Here is an 18,244-nt window from a genome sequence, read left to right as displayed (position 1 = left end):
TTTTTCAATGTATTTGTTTGCTCTGGTGGGCAACTGCCTCTGTATTAAGTTGATTTGCCAAATAAGCACGTCATGAGAAAATGTTTTTAATGGGGGGGGGGGGGGGGGGGGGGGGGAGGGTCTTACCTTTTCCTCCCACCCCCTTAAGCCCAGCTGAGTGGACAGAAGAACAAAGGGGACGGGAAGGGGAGAAGACAACTTGCCCTCAATGGCAAGGGTCTTGTGGGATCCTAGTCAGATCAGCTGAACAAAATAGAGGGATGTCCAAGGCTTGGGCTAGGGAAGAGGAAAAAAAAAAAGACTCTCAAGCTCTATCAGGGTAAAGGTCTATAGACCAATCACTGACTGGCCAAGGGCTCAACCATGAGATTGCAAGCCCTAGAATGCATCCCTGGGAGTCAGGCATCTTCTGAAGAATCCTGCTGTACCAGTCCAACCTGCACCACCTGCTAGAGGCAGAGAAATACTGATAAGTTCCTGGCTGCACCACTCCTTATACCAGTGATGTCATTAGAAAGTTCAGCCCCTCTACCACTATCTGCAGGTAGGGTGACATAACCCATGGGTCTGAACTGGTCTAGCAGAATGAAAAGGAAAGCATAAAAATGAACAATGAAATTCTAATTATGTAATAAAAGCTGGGTAAATTGAATCATAGAAATCTGTAATGAAAAAGGAATTTGAGCTCATGAGTTTCTGACTCCACCTATTCTAGTCGTCTAATCTGTTGACTTCACTTAATTTGTTTCTGTATAGCATATTAACCAGTAGATTTTTGTCTCTTTTACAAATCAAACTATAAGCTATAAACTACTTTGCAAAATTGCTATTTCCTCATCCTCAGTCCCCTGGGACCAGTGTTGAAACATACCAGCAGCATGGCAGAGCTTCCATTGGGCCGGGATAAGTGAATGGTCATTTCCGGGAACATCCTGTCAATTCGACTGATCACATCATCAACATATCTAACACAAAAAAAAGAGAGAGAGAGACAGAGGTTATTTTAGGAGGTCTATGTGGCCTTTGCACATGTGGGTTTAAACATGTAAATAGCCCAATGTGGTTAAGTAGCAATTTTTAAAAAATAAAAGGCTACTTATACGTGTATATCTGTAGTGCACATAATTTCAAATAAAAGTATTCTGGGTATAGTTTGGGTGGGCCTGAAAAGTATACATGCAAAAGAAATACGCCTATCTCATAAAATCTTGATGTCTGTATCTACAGTTGCTTCAAGGCATATAAGAGTGCTAGCTAACAATTGGATCTGAAGTCGGCAGAAGTGTTTGAGGGGGCAATAGTGCTGAATTCTCTGGTGTTTAAAACCATCTTAAAAATCTGAAATTTAGACCACCCAATGTTTAATCACAGCAGTCAGCATTTAGGAAAAACACCTGCTGATGTGGCTAAAATGAAACCGGATGGTTAGCATTCATACACGGATATTACCCAGTGCTGAGTGTTCTCTATAGACAGCAGAATCCTACAGTCACATTGTTGGTGATGTTATTGTACAACAGTGCCAAGTTGGGATGGTTACCAAAGCGTAATAACAATAAAATACAGTACTATCACGAGTGGCCCCGCACTACTGAATACAACCAATAACCACAATCTATTGTGAGCACACTTTAGTTGGGAACAGGTCAGGTGAGCACGTGTGGCTATAAGATCCTGTTGTCCATGGAAAACACCAGTTACAGGTATGCAACTTCACTTTTTCCATGGACAACTAGGATCTGTGCGGCCACATACTGACGTACTAGCAAAGAGTTGCAGCAAACGATAGTTGTCCTCTGTTGGACTTTCAGTTGTGTACTGCAGCCTGCATAATGAGGAGGATGAGGCAGGCTGAAATGCACTTGCAACACACTGTGGTTAACAGTTGTATTCAGTAGCACATACTGTATTTTAAAAAAAATGCTATTATGCTTTGGTAACCAGGGCCGCTGAGAGACTTAGCTGGGCCCGAGGCAGGGCTGCTGCCCCCCCCATCACCACCGCCCCCCTGGAACGTCGCTACTTCCCCCAGGATTGCCACTGCTGCAACTGAGGTACCCTGGGGCTGGCGGGGATCCCGAGGCCCCGCCAGTGGAAGAATCCAGTGCTGCTCTTTACTCCATGCCTGCCCTGCGCCTGTTTTTCCTCGCATTGTGCATGCTTGGTTTCAAAACTGAGCATGCACCTGAGGGGGAAAAGCAGCCACTCTGCATGGCTGTAGAAGTGAGGAAAGAGCAGTGCTAGAGGGGGGCCCAGAACCGGAATTTTCTCTCTCCTGTTCCTGTCGGGATCCAATTACTAGGGGCCTGTCAGGAGCAGGAGACAGAGAGAGAGAGAGAGAGAGAGGCCCCGGCGCCGGGCACCCCTTGGAGGCCGGGTCCGGGGAATTTTGCACCCCCTCTCGGTGGTCCTGTTGGTGATCATTCCAACATGGCAACATCATGCAATGACATCACCAACTGTGTGGCTGCACGGATCTTAGCTGTCCATGCAGAATATGCAGTTTCAACGCCAACTCAAAAAGGCTTTTCAGTTAGCGGCAATAGCTATCTAGTTAGTGATCTAAATATGACTGCCAACTGGATAATCTCTAGCTCTACCCAAGTTCCACCCCAGCACTGCCTGAGGCAGTCAAAGGAAATAATTAATGGCAGTATCTAGTTAGTACCACTGAATATCCCTCTCATCAGTACATCCAGTTAGCAGAACATTCTAACCGGATAAGTGCCTTTGAAAAATGTATCCAGAGTTATCTAGATGGGCTTCTTCACTGGCTTCCTCTGGACATCCACTTTTAGTTTAGTTTTCAATTTGATGATCTGCTTATATAATCATCTCTGAGTGGAGAACAATATATAAACACATGAATTACAAATAAAAATTACAAATAAAACAATAAAATAACAATCATTTATTTATAATATAAATAATTCTTAACAAATATCATCAATTAAATCCCTAACTTAGCTGAATAATCTGTTAACATCTTGAGTGAATAACCAGGTCTTCAAGTTTGTTCGCAAACTAGAGAAAGACTCTTCAGTTTATAAGCAATTTGGTAGGTCATTCCAAAATTTAAGTAGGAAAAGGCCAAACAGCGAGTGATTTCTAGTTTAGTTTGTGACTGCAAAGGAACTTGAAGGAAACCCCTTAGACCGGAACAAAGCAGTACAGAGGGAGCATAATTCTGAAACAATGCTAAATATTCTGGACTCAGCCCCTTAAAAACTACATATAATCTGCCGGATTCTATATAGCACGCCTAGCATTCCGACCTGAAATCTAAGTGTATTCCATAACAATATGTTTAACTTAATTGGCTTAACAAGTTAATCAGAGTTGATAACAGCACCCAACAAGAAATAATAAGCACTAACTGGCAATAATCACAATTTACGCAAACTCACTAAGCGTATTCTGTAATGAACTGTGTCTAAATTCTAAAGTGCGCAGTTCAAAAGGGGCATGGTTACAGATGGGGAAATGGGCATTTCATGGGCATTCCAAAATCTACTTGCAGTGATTTACGTCACATTTTTGTTGGTGTAAATGGAGGCACATAGTTTTAGGTGCTGGGGTATCAATTAAGTATATTCTATATCATATTTTCCATTTTTTGTTTTATTTGTATTTGTTAACCTATAGTATAGTGATTGAAATTTGTCAGTTTTTGAAATTTGCATCTCTTTATATTTGCACAGTACAGGGGGACTGAGGGGTGGGACTGTTCAGGGAAGAAGTCCTGGTACAGGTTGCAGGCAGCCTATGAGTGGCGCTGCCACTGCCCAGGTGAAGGCTGCAGCAGACAGAATAAAATTTCAGCACCCCCAATCATTTTGAAAAGTTGGCTCCTATGGATGCAGACATCAAGAAACCGGACCTGGCTCAAAAAATCTTCTCTTGTTGAGCCTCTCGGGAAACCTGGGTCTTCTTCATGTGAAGACAGAAAACACAGTTAGCAGAGTTATGGTCGGGCCCAAGACACTGCAGACACCAAGAATGGGTGTCCTTTCCCGAGATCGTCTGATTGCACCCGGTACAGCGTTTGAAGCCACTGGGAGTCTGAGTGGACATGGACGGGAAAACCTCATTTGCCAAATTAAATGACTCAATGGTGCCTAAAAAGGGGCAAGGCACAAAAAAAAGATGGGAAGAACCCGACTGGAGTCAAGGCCTAAAAAAATGGCCCTACAACATTGAAAAAGAAGGAAACTTAAACCCAGGCAAAACAAAACTAAGAAAATAAAGCACGGGCTTAAAGGGAGAAAATAATACCACAATGAAAAAATTGAGGAAAAAATAGCCGAAAGGCACCAAAAGCTCTTTTGAATTGGGCGAGCGAGGAGAGGCTGAAAAGGCGCATCTTCTCCTCATGCAGAAAAGAGAGAATTGAGGAGACCATGTTCGCATGACAGGCAGGAAAGCACTCGCACATGCGCGGAGCGCAAGCCGTGCTCCACAAAGCTCTACTTTTTACTTTCACAAAATGCCGGACCGGGTGATGCAGATTGGCGTCACCCACTTGTGAGAATATTAGAGCCTGCTTGTCCTCAGAGAAAAGTTATTAAATCCCACTCTTACAAGCACGGCTTAATTGGTGGCAACCACAAAAAGCGGAACAAAAAACAAGGTATCTGGGGTTGGAAGGAGTTCAGAAAACAATAAAATCTGGCACTTGCATGTTCACATTCCCAAGTGATGCTGCTCTTTTTTTGATCACATTTCTTTGTAACATGTTTGTTCCTGCTATACATGCTACAAACTACATGTGTATTTCCTACATCCTTAGAGGTATTTTACAAAAATCTCTGCATTCAATGACCCTTTGGTAAAAGGTAACTGTGCACATCCAGATTTGTATATCCCTTTTCCTACCTAGACAACCTGTGCCAAATCAGGTTTAGAGAAGTTAAACTCTGATTACATATAATTCAAAGGTGAGAATACAATTATACACAGAAATGTATTTTCTGCCTTCAAGAACTGTTTTCTTAAGACCACCCACAATCTACCATAGCAGATATAACAGCCTATTACCTAACTCACTACACAATGGAACCATCATGGTTAACTATAGTTCACATAAAACATTTACAAGTTGTAGTCTCCAGACTTATGTTCCTGCATACATGACAAGACTGCTAAAGTAGATTCATTAAATACTCATTTTTAACCATTTGCCCTACTTTGGCCTCCCATTCAGCCTCTGCATCTGATTTGAATAGCAAACATTTTTATTTGCCAGCCTGTCCGAATAGCTGTTTGCTTCAGCCTCAGTTCTGTCCACAAAATAGGTGACTGACCTTTTCTAGTTAGTAAACAGTCCTTATATACTGCTCAGAAACAATGTACAAAACCTTGTAATCTTGTTAATGAATTATTACAACAAAAAAGTCAGAAGACAACTGCTGATAGCCACACATCTACTTAGCCTAGAGACTAGGGGCCAATTTTTATACAGCCCACAAATGCCTAAGATCACCGGATAGAACTTAGTGACATTTTCAATAGATGCAAATGACAAACTCAGCTGGTTTAGCCACCTTGATTGAAGCCTGCCATTTTGATAAAGCTTCTTCATGCACCATAAGTGTTTGTTGCTTCCCAATTTTAGAGCAGCTAATTTAGCCAATCAGTTAAACCAGACTCAGTAGAAGGGAGATATCAAATACCAGTCAGCTTACTTTGAAAATCCAGTGCTTTTTTTGTGCAGATATGGCATACTGACCTTTTTTTTAACCTCCTGTTCACTGTCCCCGTTTCCTCTTGCTGCCTGCTTGAGAGTCCGGGCTCGCAATCACTCAGTACAAGCAACGCCCAGCACCAGTAGATTGAGCCTTAGTTCCAGCCTATCCGCTCGTAGCAGGTCCTTTTGGTACCACACCTCTGATGTATACGTGTCAGAGAGGGCGGAACTAACAGCCTTCCCGAGTGCATGGTTTTGGGCGTGAAGGCTCCTCAGCGCTGGTACCGGGCCTTGTATTGGCTGATTACTGCTGGCCTGGATTCTCAAGCAGGCAGGCAGTGGGAGGAGGAGGAAGGACAGGGGGAGAGAATCGCTGGACATGGATGGGAGGGGAGAGGAGAAAGGACAATCGCTGGACATGGATATAGGGGGAGAGAAGAATCGCTGGGCATGGATGGGAAGGGAAGGCAGGAGAGAAAGGAGAATCGCTGGATATGAATGGATGTAGGGAGGGCAGGGGAGAGAGGAGAACTGCTGGACATGGATAGGCAGGAGAGAAGGGGAGCGAGGAGAACTGTTGGACATGGATGGATGGTGGGGAGAGAGGAGAACTGCAGGACATGGATGGATGGAGCGGAGGGCAGGGGAAAGAGGAGAACTGCTGGACATGGATAGATGGAGGGGAGGGCAGGATAGAGAGGAGAATTGGTGGACATGGATGGAGGGGAGGGCAGGACAGAGAGGAAAATTGGTGGACATGGATGGAGGGGAGGGCAGGGGAGAAAGAATTGCTGGACAAGGATGGAGGGGAAGGCAGCGGAGAGAGAATTGAGGGACATGGATGGAGAGGAGAGCAGGGGAGAGAGGAGAATTACTAGACATGGATGGATGGAGGGGAGGGCAGGGGAGACAGGAGACATACTGGACATGGATGGAGGGGAAGGAAGAGATGAGAAGATGCACACAGATAGAGATGACGGAAAGGGAAGAGAAAAACTGCACATATATGGAGAAAATAGGCAAAAGCTGGATCGACTGTATACCTTCTCCAATCAAGTCCGCAGAGGACCCAGCTTTTATTTATGGATGTAGGGCAAGAAATGAAGAAGAAAGGAGGAAAGTAAAGAAATAAATGGACAGGAAGCCCCCCTGGAAACAGAGTTAAGAGAACAGATACAGAGTAGCAGAATCAGAGACAAGGACCAACATGATCAGAAAAACAAAAGTCACCAGACAACAAAGGTAGAAAAAAAATCATTTTAGTGTTTGGAATATGTCCAATTTGAGAATTTACATCTGCTGTTTTATTTTGCACTGTATAGGGAGGAATCATGTTTCTGTTTTTCTGGTATTGTGCAGCATGCAGAGTCTAGCTTCTTAGGATTTCAGGTTAATTTTTGAAGAATTTGAAGAGAGTCTATCTCTGTTCTGCATGTGTGACTGCAAGTCAGTGTCTGAATATGGATCTATTTGTGGTTTCTGAGATTTTGATAACATATCGTGTTTCAGACTTGCCAAGACTGTTCTCCTAATTCCTGGTCTGTGTGCTAATTTGGTTTGTTTCATTTTGGGTATACTGGAGTAGTAACAGTTTACAGAAATTATAATTAAAAAAAAAAACACGTTATTTTTCTTCTCCTTTACTGGTATATTTTCAATGATGCCTGTTTATATGTGCCATGGCTGGTAAAGGGGCTTGGATACTGTGGGTGTAGCTACACAATAGTGACCACGCCCCTAAGGGTATCCATAATGAGTACCGGTATCTTTTTTCCTACAAAAAAAGCACTGTGAAAATCCCACCTATATCATTTATTGTTTATTTACTAGACCATTACTTATTACAGATTAAATCAGAACAGTTTACAATAAAATATAACATTAAAAACAATTAAAATACGCATATTCTGAAATCCATATATGATAGGAAAGCATAGCAAACCATCCAAACAAAGAATATACACCTATTAGAAACATTCACACGTATCTCCCGGCTATACATAGTTCAATAACAACAATAAGGAACATAATCCCCTTAGTCTGGATAATTATTTTTAGTTCAATAACAACAATAAGGAACATAATCCCCTTAGTCTGGATAATTATTTTTATTTATTTGAATTTTGTTCACACCTTTTTCAGTAGCAGCTCAAGCTGAATTACATTCAGGTACACTGGGTATTTCTCTGTCCCCCAGGAACCTCTGGATGTCAAGACTGGTGCTCTAACCACTACTGTTGCTCTAAGATGTGGATACATTTGTATGGGTATGCTGGTGGTGGTTGTGTGGCACTGGGATATGAAGAAAGATGACAGATGGAAACAGAATTTATGCAAAACTATTAAAAAAAAGTGCAAGAAAAAGAAAAAACTTCATAATACTCTTGATAGATAAATTTCACACTTCCCACCATCTTGTGCAGTTCATGAACTCATAATTAAATATGGGTTTTATAAGGAATGCTCCTACAGAAACACACAATATATAACTAATGTCTCAAAGTCCGGACTTATGTACAAGCCTACAAGGCCTCTGCCATGTGTGCCAAAACTTTGGAGGTACCAATATTCTAATGTTCATAATAGAGCTGCTGATGGGATAAGATACCGGAAGTCTGCTGAAGATGTGGGGAGACTGGAATAAGAAGAGGGGGGAGAATGAAAAAATTGGAATGGAGGTGTCCTGGGGGAAGAGGGTAGGAGGTAGTGAATGGAACCGACAGGTATACCAAGGAGAAGATAGCAGAATGAACTGGAGATAAACTAGGGGATGGAAAAGACTGGAAATGGACTGGGAGGGGGATTAGGTGGGGTGAGAAGGGATGTGGAGGTTTGGCAGTGTGGGGTAGGAGAGAGGAAACATAACAGAGGGGCCAATGCAGAAAGCAGAGCGTTAGAGATACAGAGCACATGCGGGATTCCTACAAAAAAACTGCTGCGGAATGCAATAAATCAATGAGTATGCAACTATCACGTTGAATCCACGGCTCACTGAGAGATGTCCCCCCTTCCTGTCATTGCCTGAGCTGCGATTGGCTCAGGCACTGACAAAAAGTGTGGAATAAAAAAAAAAATTTGTCAAACTCCCCCATCCCAATCTCCCTGAACAACATCCCTGGTAGTCTAGTGACACCCGCCCTTAAACAATTTCACTGGTGGTCTAATAGCCTACCCCCTCCCCAGACCCAAACCCCAATTAAAATAAACTTAAATCACCCCTCCTGAGCCCACCCCTTATAAGGCAGTAGGCCCTGCAGGGTGCAGGGCTGGGCGCCGCCACCATTTTCCAAGATGGAGGCGCTGGAGGCAGGAGCGAGTGGGCATCTTTCCTGCCTGTCTTCAAAGGCACAGCGGGATGAGATCAGGGAGAGGGAGGTGTCAAGTATGCCACTAGACACCAGAGATTTCATTTTTTTTTAATTGGGGGTTGGGTCTGGGGAGGGGGTGGGCCACTAGGCCACCAGTGAAATTTTTTTTTAAGGGTGGGGGGGTCCACTAGATTACCATAGATGTTGTTCAGGGGAACGAGGGGGGGGGGGGGAGACTGATGCAGACTACTGCGGGGATTGAGTCCCACAGAAGATGTACCAGTTAATTATGAAATGCTGTTGTTTGATGGGCAGATTGATTATATACATCCAACAGCCAAAATCCATTGCTCAAAATTAACATTAACTTTCTCAGTAACAGTCTTAAATGAAAGCTTGTGAAAATTAAAAGTAAATACCTTAAACATTTCTTCATTTGCAGTTTCAGTTTGCACTTTGCTAAAAGGTGTGATATTGAAAAGAAAGTAACTCTTAAGTATCACTCTTTGTGACTCAGTCCTATGACAGTACTCCAGACAGAATCTGCCTGAAAAGGGATCCAGCAATGGCAATGCCAGTAAAGCCTGGAAGCAAACATGACTCCCTCCAAGTTTTTCCATGAAACTCTTTGGCACTGCCAATCTTTTCCAGCATCTCAGAGAATAATAAAGCTGCTGCTATTTTGATAGGAAAAGAGAACACTGGGGATGTGGCTGTCACCTGGAATGCTGCTAAAGAAGTTCATTTCGTGTAAATGCCTCACAGGTCCCATTCTTTCTGCCTCTGCTGGGTACAGGTTATATATGGAGGTCCAGGGTAAGGGTGGGGCTCAGCCCTGTTTGTGACCCTGTCCACTGATGTGAACTCATCCGAGTTTCCCCCAAGTTTGGGAACTATTCTAGAATCTGACCTGCAAAGTTTTAAACTTTAAAACTGGGTATTCTGCAGTCAGCAAAAACTATTACCCTCCTCAAACCAGTTATTGTATGAGAAGAATGATCACAGTTACAAGGAAGAAATATGCAAACCAGTTCTACAAGCTGAACTATCACCCCCAACCCCTTAAACGATTCTGAGCAAGATAAGCCCTCCTGCTCTAATCCAGAAGCCCAAAACTCTATTTTTCCACTGCACAGATGGTGCCTAGTTTCATTCTGACCTCTCTTCTTTGACTGGATTTGATCCAGTGCTAGTGTGATGCCTAGCAGCTCAGGCGAGATTTAAATAGCTTTTATCCCACACAACGTGTAAGATCCATGCTGTTCATTTTATCCGCCCATGCAAATTCTAAAAATTAGGACCGTCTCTGCATTAAAACAGTACCTCATATTAGAAACAAAAATGCATTCCAGCTAAGAAAAATACTGCAGTTTAACAACCTAAAGTCCTTCGATTATTTTTAAAATAATAATACCCAAAATATTGGCAAGTGTATTTGTAAATACGCCATTCCTCTGTGTCCTTTCTTGGTCCTTTGAGACATATCCCCCTAACCCCCCAGAGCAAATTGGTGAAACAGCAGTTCACATACTTGTACATATCTAAAAAAATAAGAGAACAGACAGGACAAGGAAAGAAGATCAAAGGTTCACAGAACTCTGCCTTTCTGAAAGCAATCTACAGTGACTAATACAAGTAAAGATGTTATAGGCTCAAGTGGTCTGACCTTTGCAACAATCCTGATCCTGAGCTTATGTTCAGTGCCTCATCTGGCACTCTGATACAGAAATTGCTTGGAAAGAGCATTAGAATACAGTACCATTGAACACCTCAGCACATTTTACCCTGAAGCTTGAGGGAGGCAAGGCTGTATCAGTTTCAGAGTGGACCTGAAATGGCCGCTTCTCAGTGCCTTTGTTAAAAAAAAAAAAAAAAAAAAGAACTAGCTTCTATCACAAGCTGACTCAGGTGTGATCCTTGACACACTTTCCTGCTAAGCAAGAGTTGACCATTTAACTGATGAATGGTAAACTGGCATTGGTACAATGGACACTGGTGCAGACGCTGCTGTAGTAGTACTGGGAGCCTGATAAAGTGTATAAGAAGAAATTACATCTTACTTGATCAGAGAATTTCTGTTCTGAACCAGTGGGTGCTATCCCTTCACACCAGCAGATGGAGGTACAGAAAACTGAATTCAACCAGTAAATCACCCGTTATAATCTGTGGTGCTCTCTGGAACAATCCAGTATTTTTCTCTACCTTCCTGCAGGTGGTAGGCTGTGCTGGGTGTTCTATCCCTGGTCAGGCTTCCTCCTCTACCTAGTGGCTTCTCCAAAATCAATCTCAGGACCGTATTTGGTTGAGCTCGGAGCTAAGATCTGTAGCCCCCAGTCGTACTTCTTAGTGCCTCTAGGTGAGGCTTTGGCTTAGTCCCAAGGGATCTCTCCTGAGGAGTGCAGGTCCCCATCTCCCCACCCTTTTTACCTGTTCACTAAGAGGAGGAGGTTTCCTCTCCAATGATGTAGCCAGTTCAGCTGCACAGGCACACTCAGAGCAATATATGTGTGAAGAAAAATAAAGTTTGATTCTCCAAACACTCTCCCAACCCTCTTCTCCAACCCTATTCAAATCTGTATCGGTTCCCACCAGATTCTCTTAAAATCAGCCACCATCATCCTGTCCCCAGTCCTTCCAAGTTATGCCCATCTCTCCTGGATGTTACTGCTCCCTGGCCTTTCCCAGAATCTTGCTTCAGGCACTGCCTCTGGGACAGTTGCTCTATTTTCTTCCAGTATGATGTAGCTCTCAATAAGTTGATCCACATGGTGTTAAAACTTCTTCACTGTTCACAGAGTCTTGCACAGTAGCATACCAAGGGCAGGGCGGTGGGGGCGGTCCACCCCAGGTACAGACAGCAAGGGGGTGCAAGGAGCAGGTGCGTGGCTCTGACATTACTTCCTGTTCTGGGACAGGCAGAGCCAACAGCAGGCAGAGCCAACAGCCGTGCGACTGCTCCGTGCACCCCCAGGTGGTGAGGATGATGCGCTTCGGGGGTGGGGCGATGCGCCACCCTACCCAGGTACGCTACTGGTCTTGCGTACTTTCCCTCACTTTGTAAAGTGACTCTCGGGCCCTGAAATGAAAAACACAGCTCTAAACTGTGCTAACTGAATTATGCATTTGTGTGTTGAGTGCTTGAGTGGAGCGATATACTAACATTTGGACACATGCATCAAAAGCTCTTCAAAATGTGGAAACTGTTGTGTCAAAGCAGCTACAACATATCTTGATGCAGCATAACTACTAGTGGATCTTTTCTCAGACAGCAGTTCTTTTAAGAAATTTGTGCCAGCCTTGAGTGGGACTTACATTCCAAATCAAGGAGCATGGTAATTTTCCCAATGGACTAGACAGCCTAAGGCAACAGTTCTTACAAAGAGATATATTTTCTTTTTCCAGGTTTTGGTGGAAGACATCAAAACTATTAGCCAGGCACATCTTGTGCTTGCAGCATGATCAAGACAAACTGCTGAGACACAATGGCCACACTGAGGATAACTTTACAACAGGGTGCCTAATTTACATAGTAACATAGTAAATGACGGCAGATAAAGACCTGATGTCATATATGTGTAAGTTACACATATTTTGAAAACTGATGCATTCACATTCTAATTACCATGGAACATATGCACACACATCTGCAGCTGCTATTTAGTAGTGAAAAGAAGAGGATAACAAAGAAGTCTTTATTGGAGATACTAAAAAACGACCCGACATGGCCATGTTTCAGCCCGAAGACCTGTCTCAGGGGTTTTGGAGAATTTCTGATGTTATGGTGTAGTATTCAACAACAGGGAAATTTAATACAAGGATCTGACTGAAAATCCTTTTTTTATCCTCTGTCTTGAAAATACGCTGAAGAACAGTTGCCGTGTTGTTGGCTAATGTAAATAAGTGTTCACAGTCAAGATCCTTGTATGAAATGTCCCTGTTGTTGAGTACTACACCACAACATCAGAAATAAAAGAAGGATTTTCACAGTCAGATCCTTGTATTAAATTTCCCTGTTGTTGAGTACTACACCACAACATCAGAGATTCACCAAGACCCCTGAGGCAGGCCTTCGGGCTGAAACACGGCCATGTCAGGTCGTTTTTTAGTATCTCAAATAAAGACTTTTGTTATCCTCCTTGGATTTACCTCACTGTCTTCTTTTCACTTCTCACGGCTTCGTGAGCTTTTTTTCCTCCTTTGTGGTTGTTTTGCTGCTATTTAGTATACATGCATTTCCTGACTTTATGTAGATTTACCTGTATTTTATAAGGAATGTGTGTAAATTCTATCCCCCTTCCCACCTCAGCACAGTTCCAGTAAATTTATTGTGCATTCAGGGCACAGAAGCTTATGCGCATATTAGAAAAACACTTTTTAAAACATTGTTTTACTAGAGCAAATGCCCTTTAAATTTAACCCATAATGGGGCCGATGCAGTAAACTGCGCTATGATTCAGTACAGTGGTTTACTCAACATTTTCTCACCCTAGACTTACCCTTGATAAACAAAGCTTTCTAGTGAGGGAAAATTTTGTGTAAAACCACTGCGCTAAAGGACAGAGTAAATGCATGCAAAATGCCTGAATAAGAAATTGCTCCTAGTGAAAAAAAAACACCTAGAATTCAGTGCAGTATGATGCATTTTCACACCAGCTCAGGGCTGGCATAAAGATGCTACACAAGAACAAAGAGATAATTTGAGGTGATGTGCAGCACTTCATCTCAGGTGACCCAAAGATTACTTGTGGCCTGGGACCTTTTGATTCCCCTCCTTCCTTCAGTTATTTATTTATAACCCACACCATCTACTATACTGGAAGTTTACAGAATAACATTCATAATATCAACATACAAACACTTCAAAAATAACATCTATATATGTAAAGCAGATGCGTGTGTTTGTTTTGTTTGTCCGTGTCTGAACTCCTCCAGCCCCCAAACAGCTACGGCCACCAAACCCAGCAAGCAGACTCTACTCGCTGTTGCCGAGGTTATCGTGCAGTTTGAAGCGATTCGGTTCACGGAGGCACACAGGGAACTTCTCTCCATTAAATGAATAGGCTGCAGGTCGGAAAGTTCTTTCTTGCTGTTGCTAAGTGACAAACTGTTTGGGACAGGATGAGGGCTCAGAGACTGTTGGGGAGGAACATGGACAGCAGCTGCGCAGTTGTCCCTCTGTCATATAATACGCTCTTCCTTAACAATTTCAGTACAAGGGAGGTTCAGAGACTGGTGGGAACAGGGTACGGAGAAAGTATTGGGGTCAGACTGGAAAGTGTTTGTGTGTGTGTGCATGAATTCATTACTCCACCAGGGGAACACTCCTCGAAAAGGGCGGTAAACTGAATTTCAATATGCCCTTGAAAAGAAGGCTGTGCTTTGACAGGAAAACAGTAAAAGCCAAACGACAGGCACTTGCTAGATTGAAAGAAACAACTAATCAAGAAAGCCAACCTAAACAAATTGATCGGAAAAGAAAAGATAGTGCTAGGTAGGGATCCAGTCTCCACATTTTCTGATTTAAGGGAGTATTAAACTCCATGTCAATGTCACCCTTTCTCACACACCCCAGTCACACTCAGTCATTCTCACCCCCCCCCCCCCACTTACACTCACCCATTCTAATACAGCACTCATCAAAACACCCCACTTACACTCATCCATTCTCACACACCCCTCAGCAAAACAACCCCACACACCCCAGAACTGCACTCCCCCAATCTCACCCCTCAGTACCATACCCCCACTGACACCCGTTCTCACACATCCCAGAGTAGGACACCTCCATGCACACTCACCCCTCAGCAGTACAGCTCCACTCACACACAACAGAATAGCACACCCCCACTCACCCGTTCTCACACCCCTCAGCAAAACACCCCCACTCACACTCACCCATTCTCACACACCTCTCAGCACAACCTCAATCATACACCCCAGAACAGCACCCCCCACTCACTCCTCAGTACCACACCCCCACTGACACTCACCCATTCTCACACATCCCAGGTAGCACACTTCCATGCACACTCACCCCTCAGCATTATACCCCACTCACACACACAGAATAGCACACCCCACTCATTCTCATCTGTTCTCACACCCCTCAGCAAAACACCCTCACTCACACTCACCTATTCTCCCACACCTCGGTAAAACACTCACTCACCCATTCTCACACCTCCCTGAGCAAAACACCCCCACTCACACTCACCCATTCTCACACCTCTCAGCAGAAATCCCCCACTCAAACCCTCTTCACCAGTACACCCCCATTCACCCATTCTCAAAACCCCCTTAGTAGCACACCTCCATCACACTCACCCATTCTCACACCTCCTCTCAACAGTACAACTCCTCAGTAGCACACCCTCACCCATTCTAAGATACCCATTCACATGCACTCTCAGCAGTACACCCCCACTCAGCCATTTTCACACACCCCTCAGAACTGGATATATTTAAAGCAGACCATAGTGTTTGGGCCAGTCATGGATCCTGATACAAAATAGTCTATTTTTTATCCAGGGCGGTTGAAACTACAATGGAAAATGAAATACGGCTTGCAGATCAGCGAAAAAGGCAGGCTTAAACTAAGAGCTGATGAAACATTAGTTGAAAATCAAAGGTGACTTGAGCACCAAAGGGAAAGGCAAGCTCAAATAAGGAGTATTGAAAACAAAGAAGAAAATGAAATACGACTTCAGTACCAAAGACAAACAAGATGCTATCAGAGCCCAAGAGACTGGACAGCAAAATGCTCAATGTTTAGAAAGTAATCGTAAAAGAGAAGCCACTAGAAGACTATTAACAAAGTCAAATTTACAAGGGGCAGCTTTCTCTTACAATTCAATGAACGAATACGAAGAGTCTCTTCAATTGAGCATTGGCAAAATGAACACTGTCTGCAAATCATGTTCTGCACTAAAATTTAAGGCAGAACCCCCTGGTATTTGTTGCTCACGAGGTAAAGATACGAATAACATTGTAAATTATCTGGTTGAATTTCTAAATTCTCTGAATCCACCAGGAATGCCACCACATCAACTACACTTGTTACTTAGAAATTGGTTCACCAATCATACAGCTATGAAATCTAAATGCTCCAAATCTATGTAATGACACACGTTTAGCTCTTAAAACTCTAATGCCACACATTATTGATGCTACAGTCTTGACAGGTTGTGCCAAAGGACAGCACATTTTTATACCTAAAATTCCTCTTATCCATCTATCAGATACAGTTCAAAAGACTGCAGTTTCCAGTTCAACTAGCTTTTGAATTGCCGATAAAGCTCAAGGTCAAACGTTAAAAGTCACAGGTGTCAGCTGCTGAAACTGTTCTTCAAAAATAAAGATAAAGAATTTTTGGGTTTAAAAATTAGGATCTTCCCAGATGTGTCAAGAGAGACCCAAAAACGTAGAAGACAGTTCTTATTAAGTAAACCAGGGGTACTTCAGTTGGGAGCTACCTTTTTCCTTCGCTATCCTTGTAAAGGCATAGTTCGGTACCAATCTATGAAATATGTATTTTATGAGCCATTGCAACTTACTGAATTTTTAGTTTCTAGGAGATCTGAAGCGGCAGATTAATAAAACATCAATGTTAATCTTTTGATTAATATACCCTTAATAATGTAGACCCTTGTTAGTACTAGTCTGATCAGGTTTATTATTTCCTGTAATATTTTGTATAATAGTTTCCACTTGGTAATCTTGAATTCGCAATTGTGGACTTGAGTAAGATATTACTAATTTTTTTTTTTGACTTAAATTTGTTTTCCTATGTACATATATTGTAATAACTTTCTTTTCTGTACAAGCTTTGCTTGATATTTAATTGAAATGAATAAATAAATAAATACATAAATAAAAAAAAAGTCACAGGTGTCAACTTACAAAACCCATGTTTTTCACATGGCCAATTATATGTCACCTGTTCATGAGTTGGTTCAAATAAGTCTTCATACATATATGCTCCAAACTGAAAAAATATATTGTCTATCAAAAGGCGCTCAAATGAGAAATTATTATAAATTATATTAAACATATTTAAAATTTTTCTACTTATGCGTGTTCTTTTTCTGTTTGTACAAATAAAAAATACATCAATATATATATATCTACACCTATTCTTTATGTTTCATTTCTCACATTAAAAATACATACTTATACAGTGTTATTACACACAAATAAACCTTGCTTTTCTCAATTACAAAATACTAACCTATCACTGAGCAATGTCAGCGGGGACAGCTAGTTGAAAATAAAATCATCATACTAGCTGAATATACATATAAAAAAAAAACAAAAAAAAAAAAACTTGACCACCCCATCCCCTCCAGTTCAAAGATTTCTTGATGGTCCAGCAGTACTGGTCCTTGATTCCCTTTCTCTCATTCTTGATGATTTCAGTGGTGCCCTAGAGGCCCCTTGGCCCTGAACACCCACCCCAGAGATTTCCCTAATGGTCCATAGGACTCCATGCTCCTCTCCCTTGACCCCACCAAAAATACCCTGGGGCCCAAGTGGACCCTCTCTGCCAATACAGCCTCACTCCCTCTCCTCCAGTGCACCTTTAAAATTGAGAGGCAGGAGCAAAGTCCACTCATTCCTGCCTTCATGCTTGGAAAATGGCAATGTATGACCCCACACCATGCATCCTTATTTGGTAGACTGATCCTATAGATGCATCCTAGAAAGCATAGGATAGAATGCTACCATGTTTCAAGATTAAAGTTGGGAGGTAGAAGCAATGGTTACTCACTCCTGCCTCCACACTGCAAAGGGGTTCCAGGAAGGTGAGAGATGCTGACGGGGGCATCCAATTGGGGCCCTGGGATATTTTTGGTAGAGAAGGGGGAGAGGATGAGAGGCCCATAAATTACCAGGGAACTCTCTCCTCCTGTCAGTACGTGAGGAAATCCCCCATGTACACTCTGATAGAAAGGAAGATATTTTATTCCCAGTTGCAACAAACGGCTATGTCTTACCACAGCTGTGTGCACTGTTTTATTTCTTAAAGTGCAAACTTTATAGTGCAGCAATAATTTACCACTATGACTATTCATTTCTACAGTACTGCAAACATCTGCATGCTATTTGCTTACAGTAGCTGGGAGTAACGCTATAGAAATGCTAAATGGTAGTAGTAGTAAACTTTTTGTGTTACATTTGCATTACGAAACTGCTGAGCTTTAGCACATGGCTCTAATGCAAGGTAACTGCATCTGCCTCTCTGTCTATAAAA

General features: G+C 42.6%; 1 protein-coding gene across 4 annotated transcripts in view; it reads right to left on the bottom strand.

The window, feature by feature from the left end:
* MED27 (mediator complex subunit 27) overlaps window positions 1-18,244 on the bottom strand; it is a 405,350-nt gene that overhangs the window by 99,206 nt on the left and 287,900 nt on the right. For all 4 annotated transcript variants that reach the window (XM_030207783.1, XM_030207784.1, XM_030207785.1 and 1 more), the window contains one exon: window positions 872-965. In XM_030207783.1, the coding sequence (XP_030063643.1) occupies window positions 872-965 (94 nt within the window). The remainder of the gene's footprint in view (window positions 1-871; window positions 966-18,244) is intronic.

The sequence above is a fragment of the Microcaecilia unicolor genome, chromosome 6 (assembly GCF_901765095.1).
Source record: "Microcaecilia unicolor chromosome 6, aMicUni1.1, whole genome shotgun sequence".
NCBI classification, from domain to species: Eukaryota; Metazoa; Chordata; class Amphibia; order Gymnophiona; family Siphonopidae; genus Microcaecilia; species Microcaecilia unicolor.
Note: the sequence above shows the minus strand (reverse complement) of the source record. Positions and strands in the feature narration are given on the sequence as shown.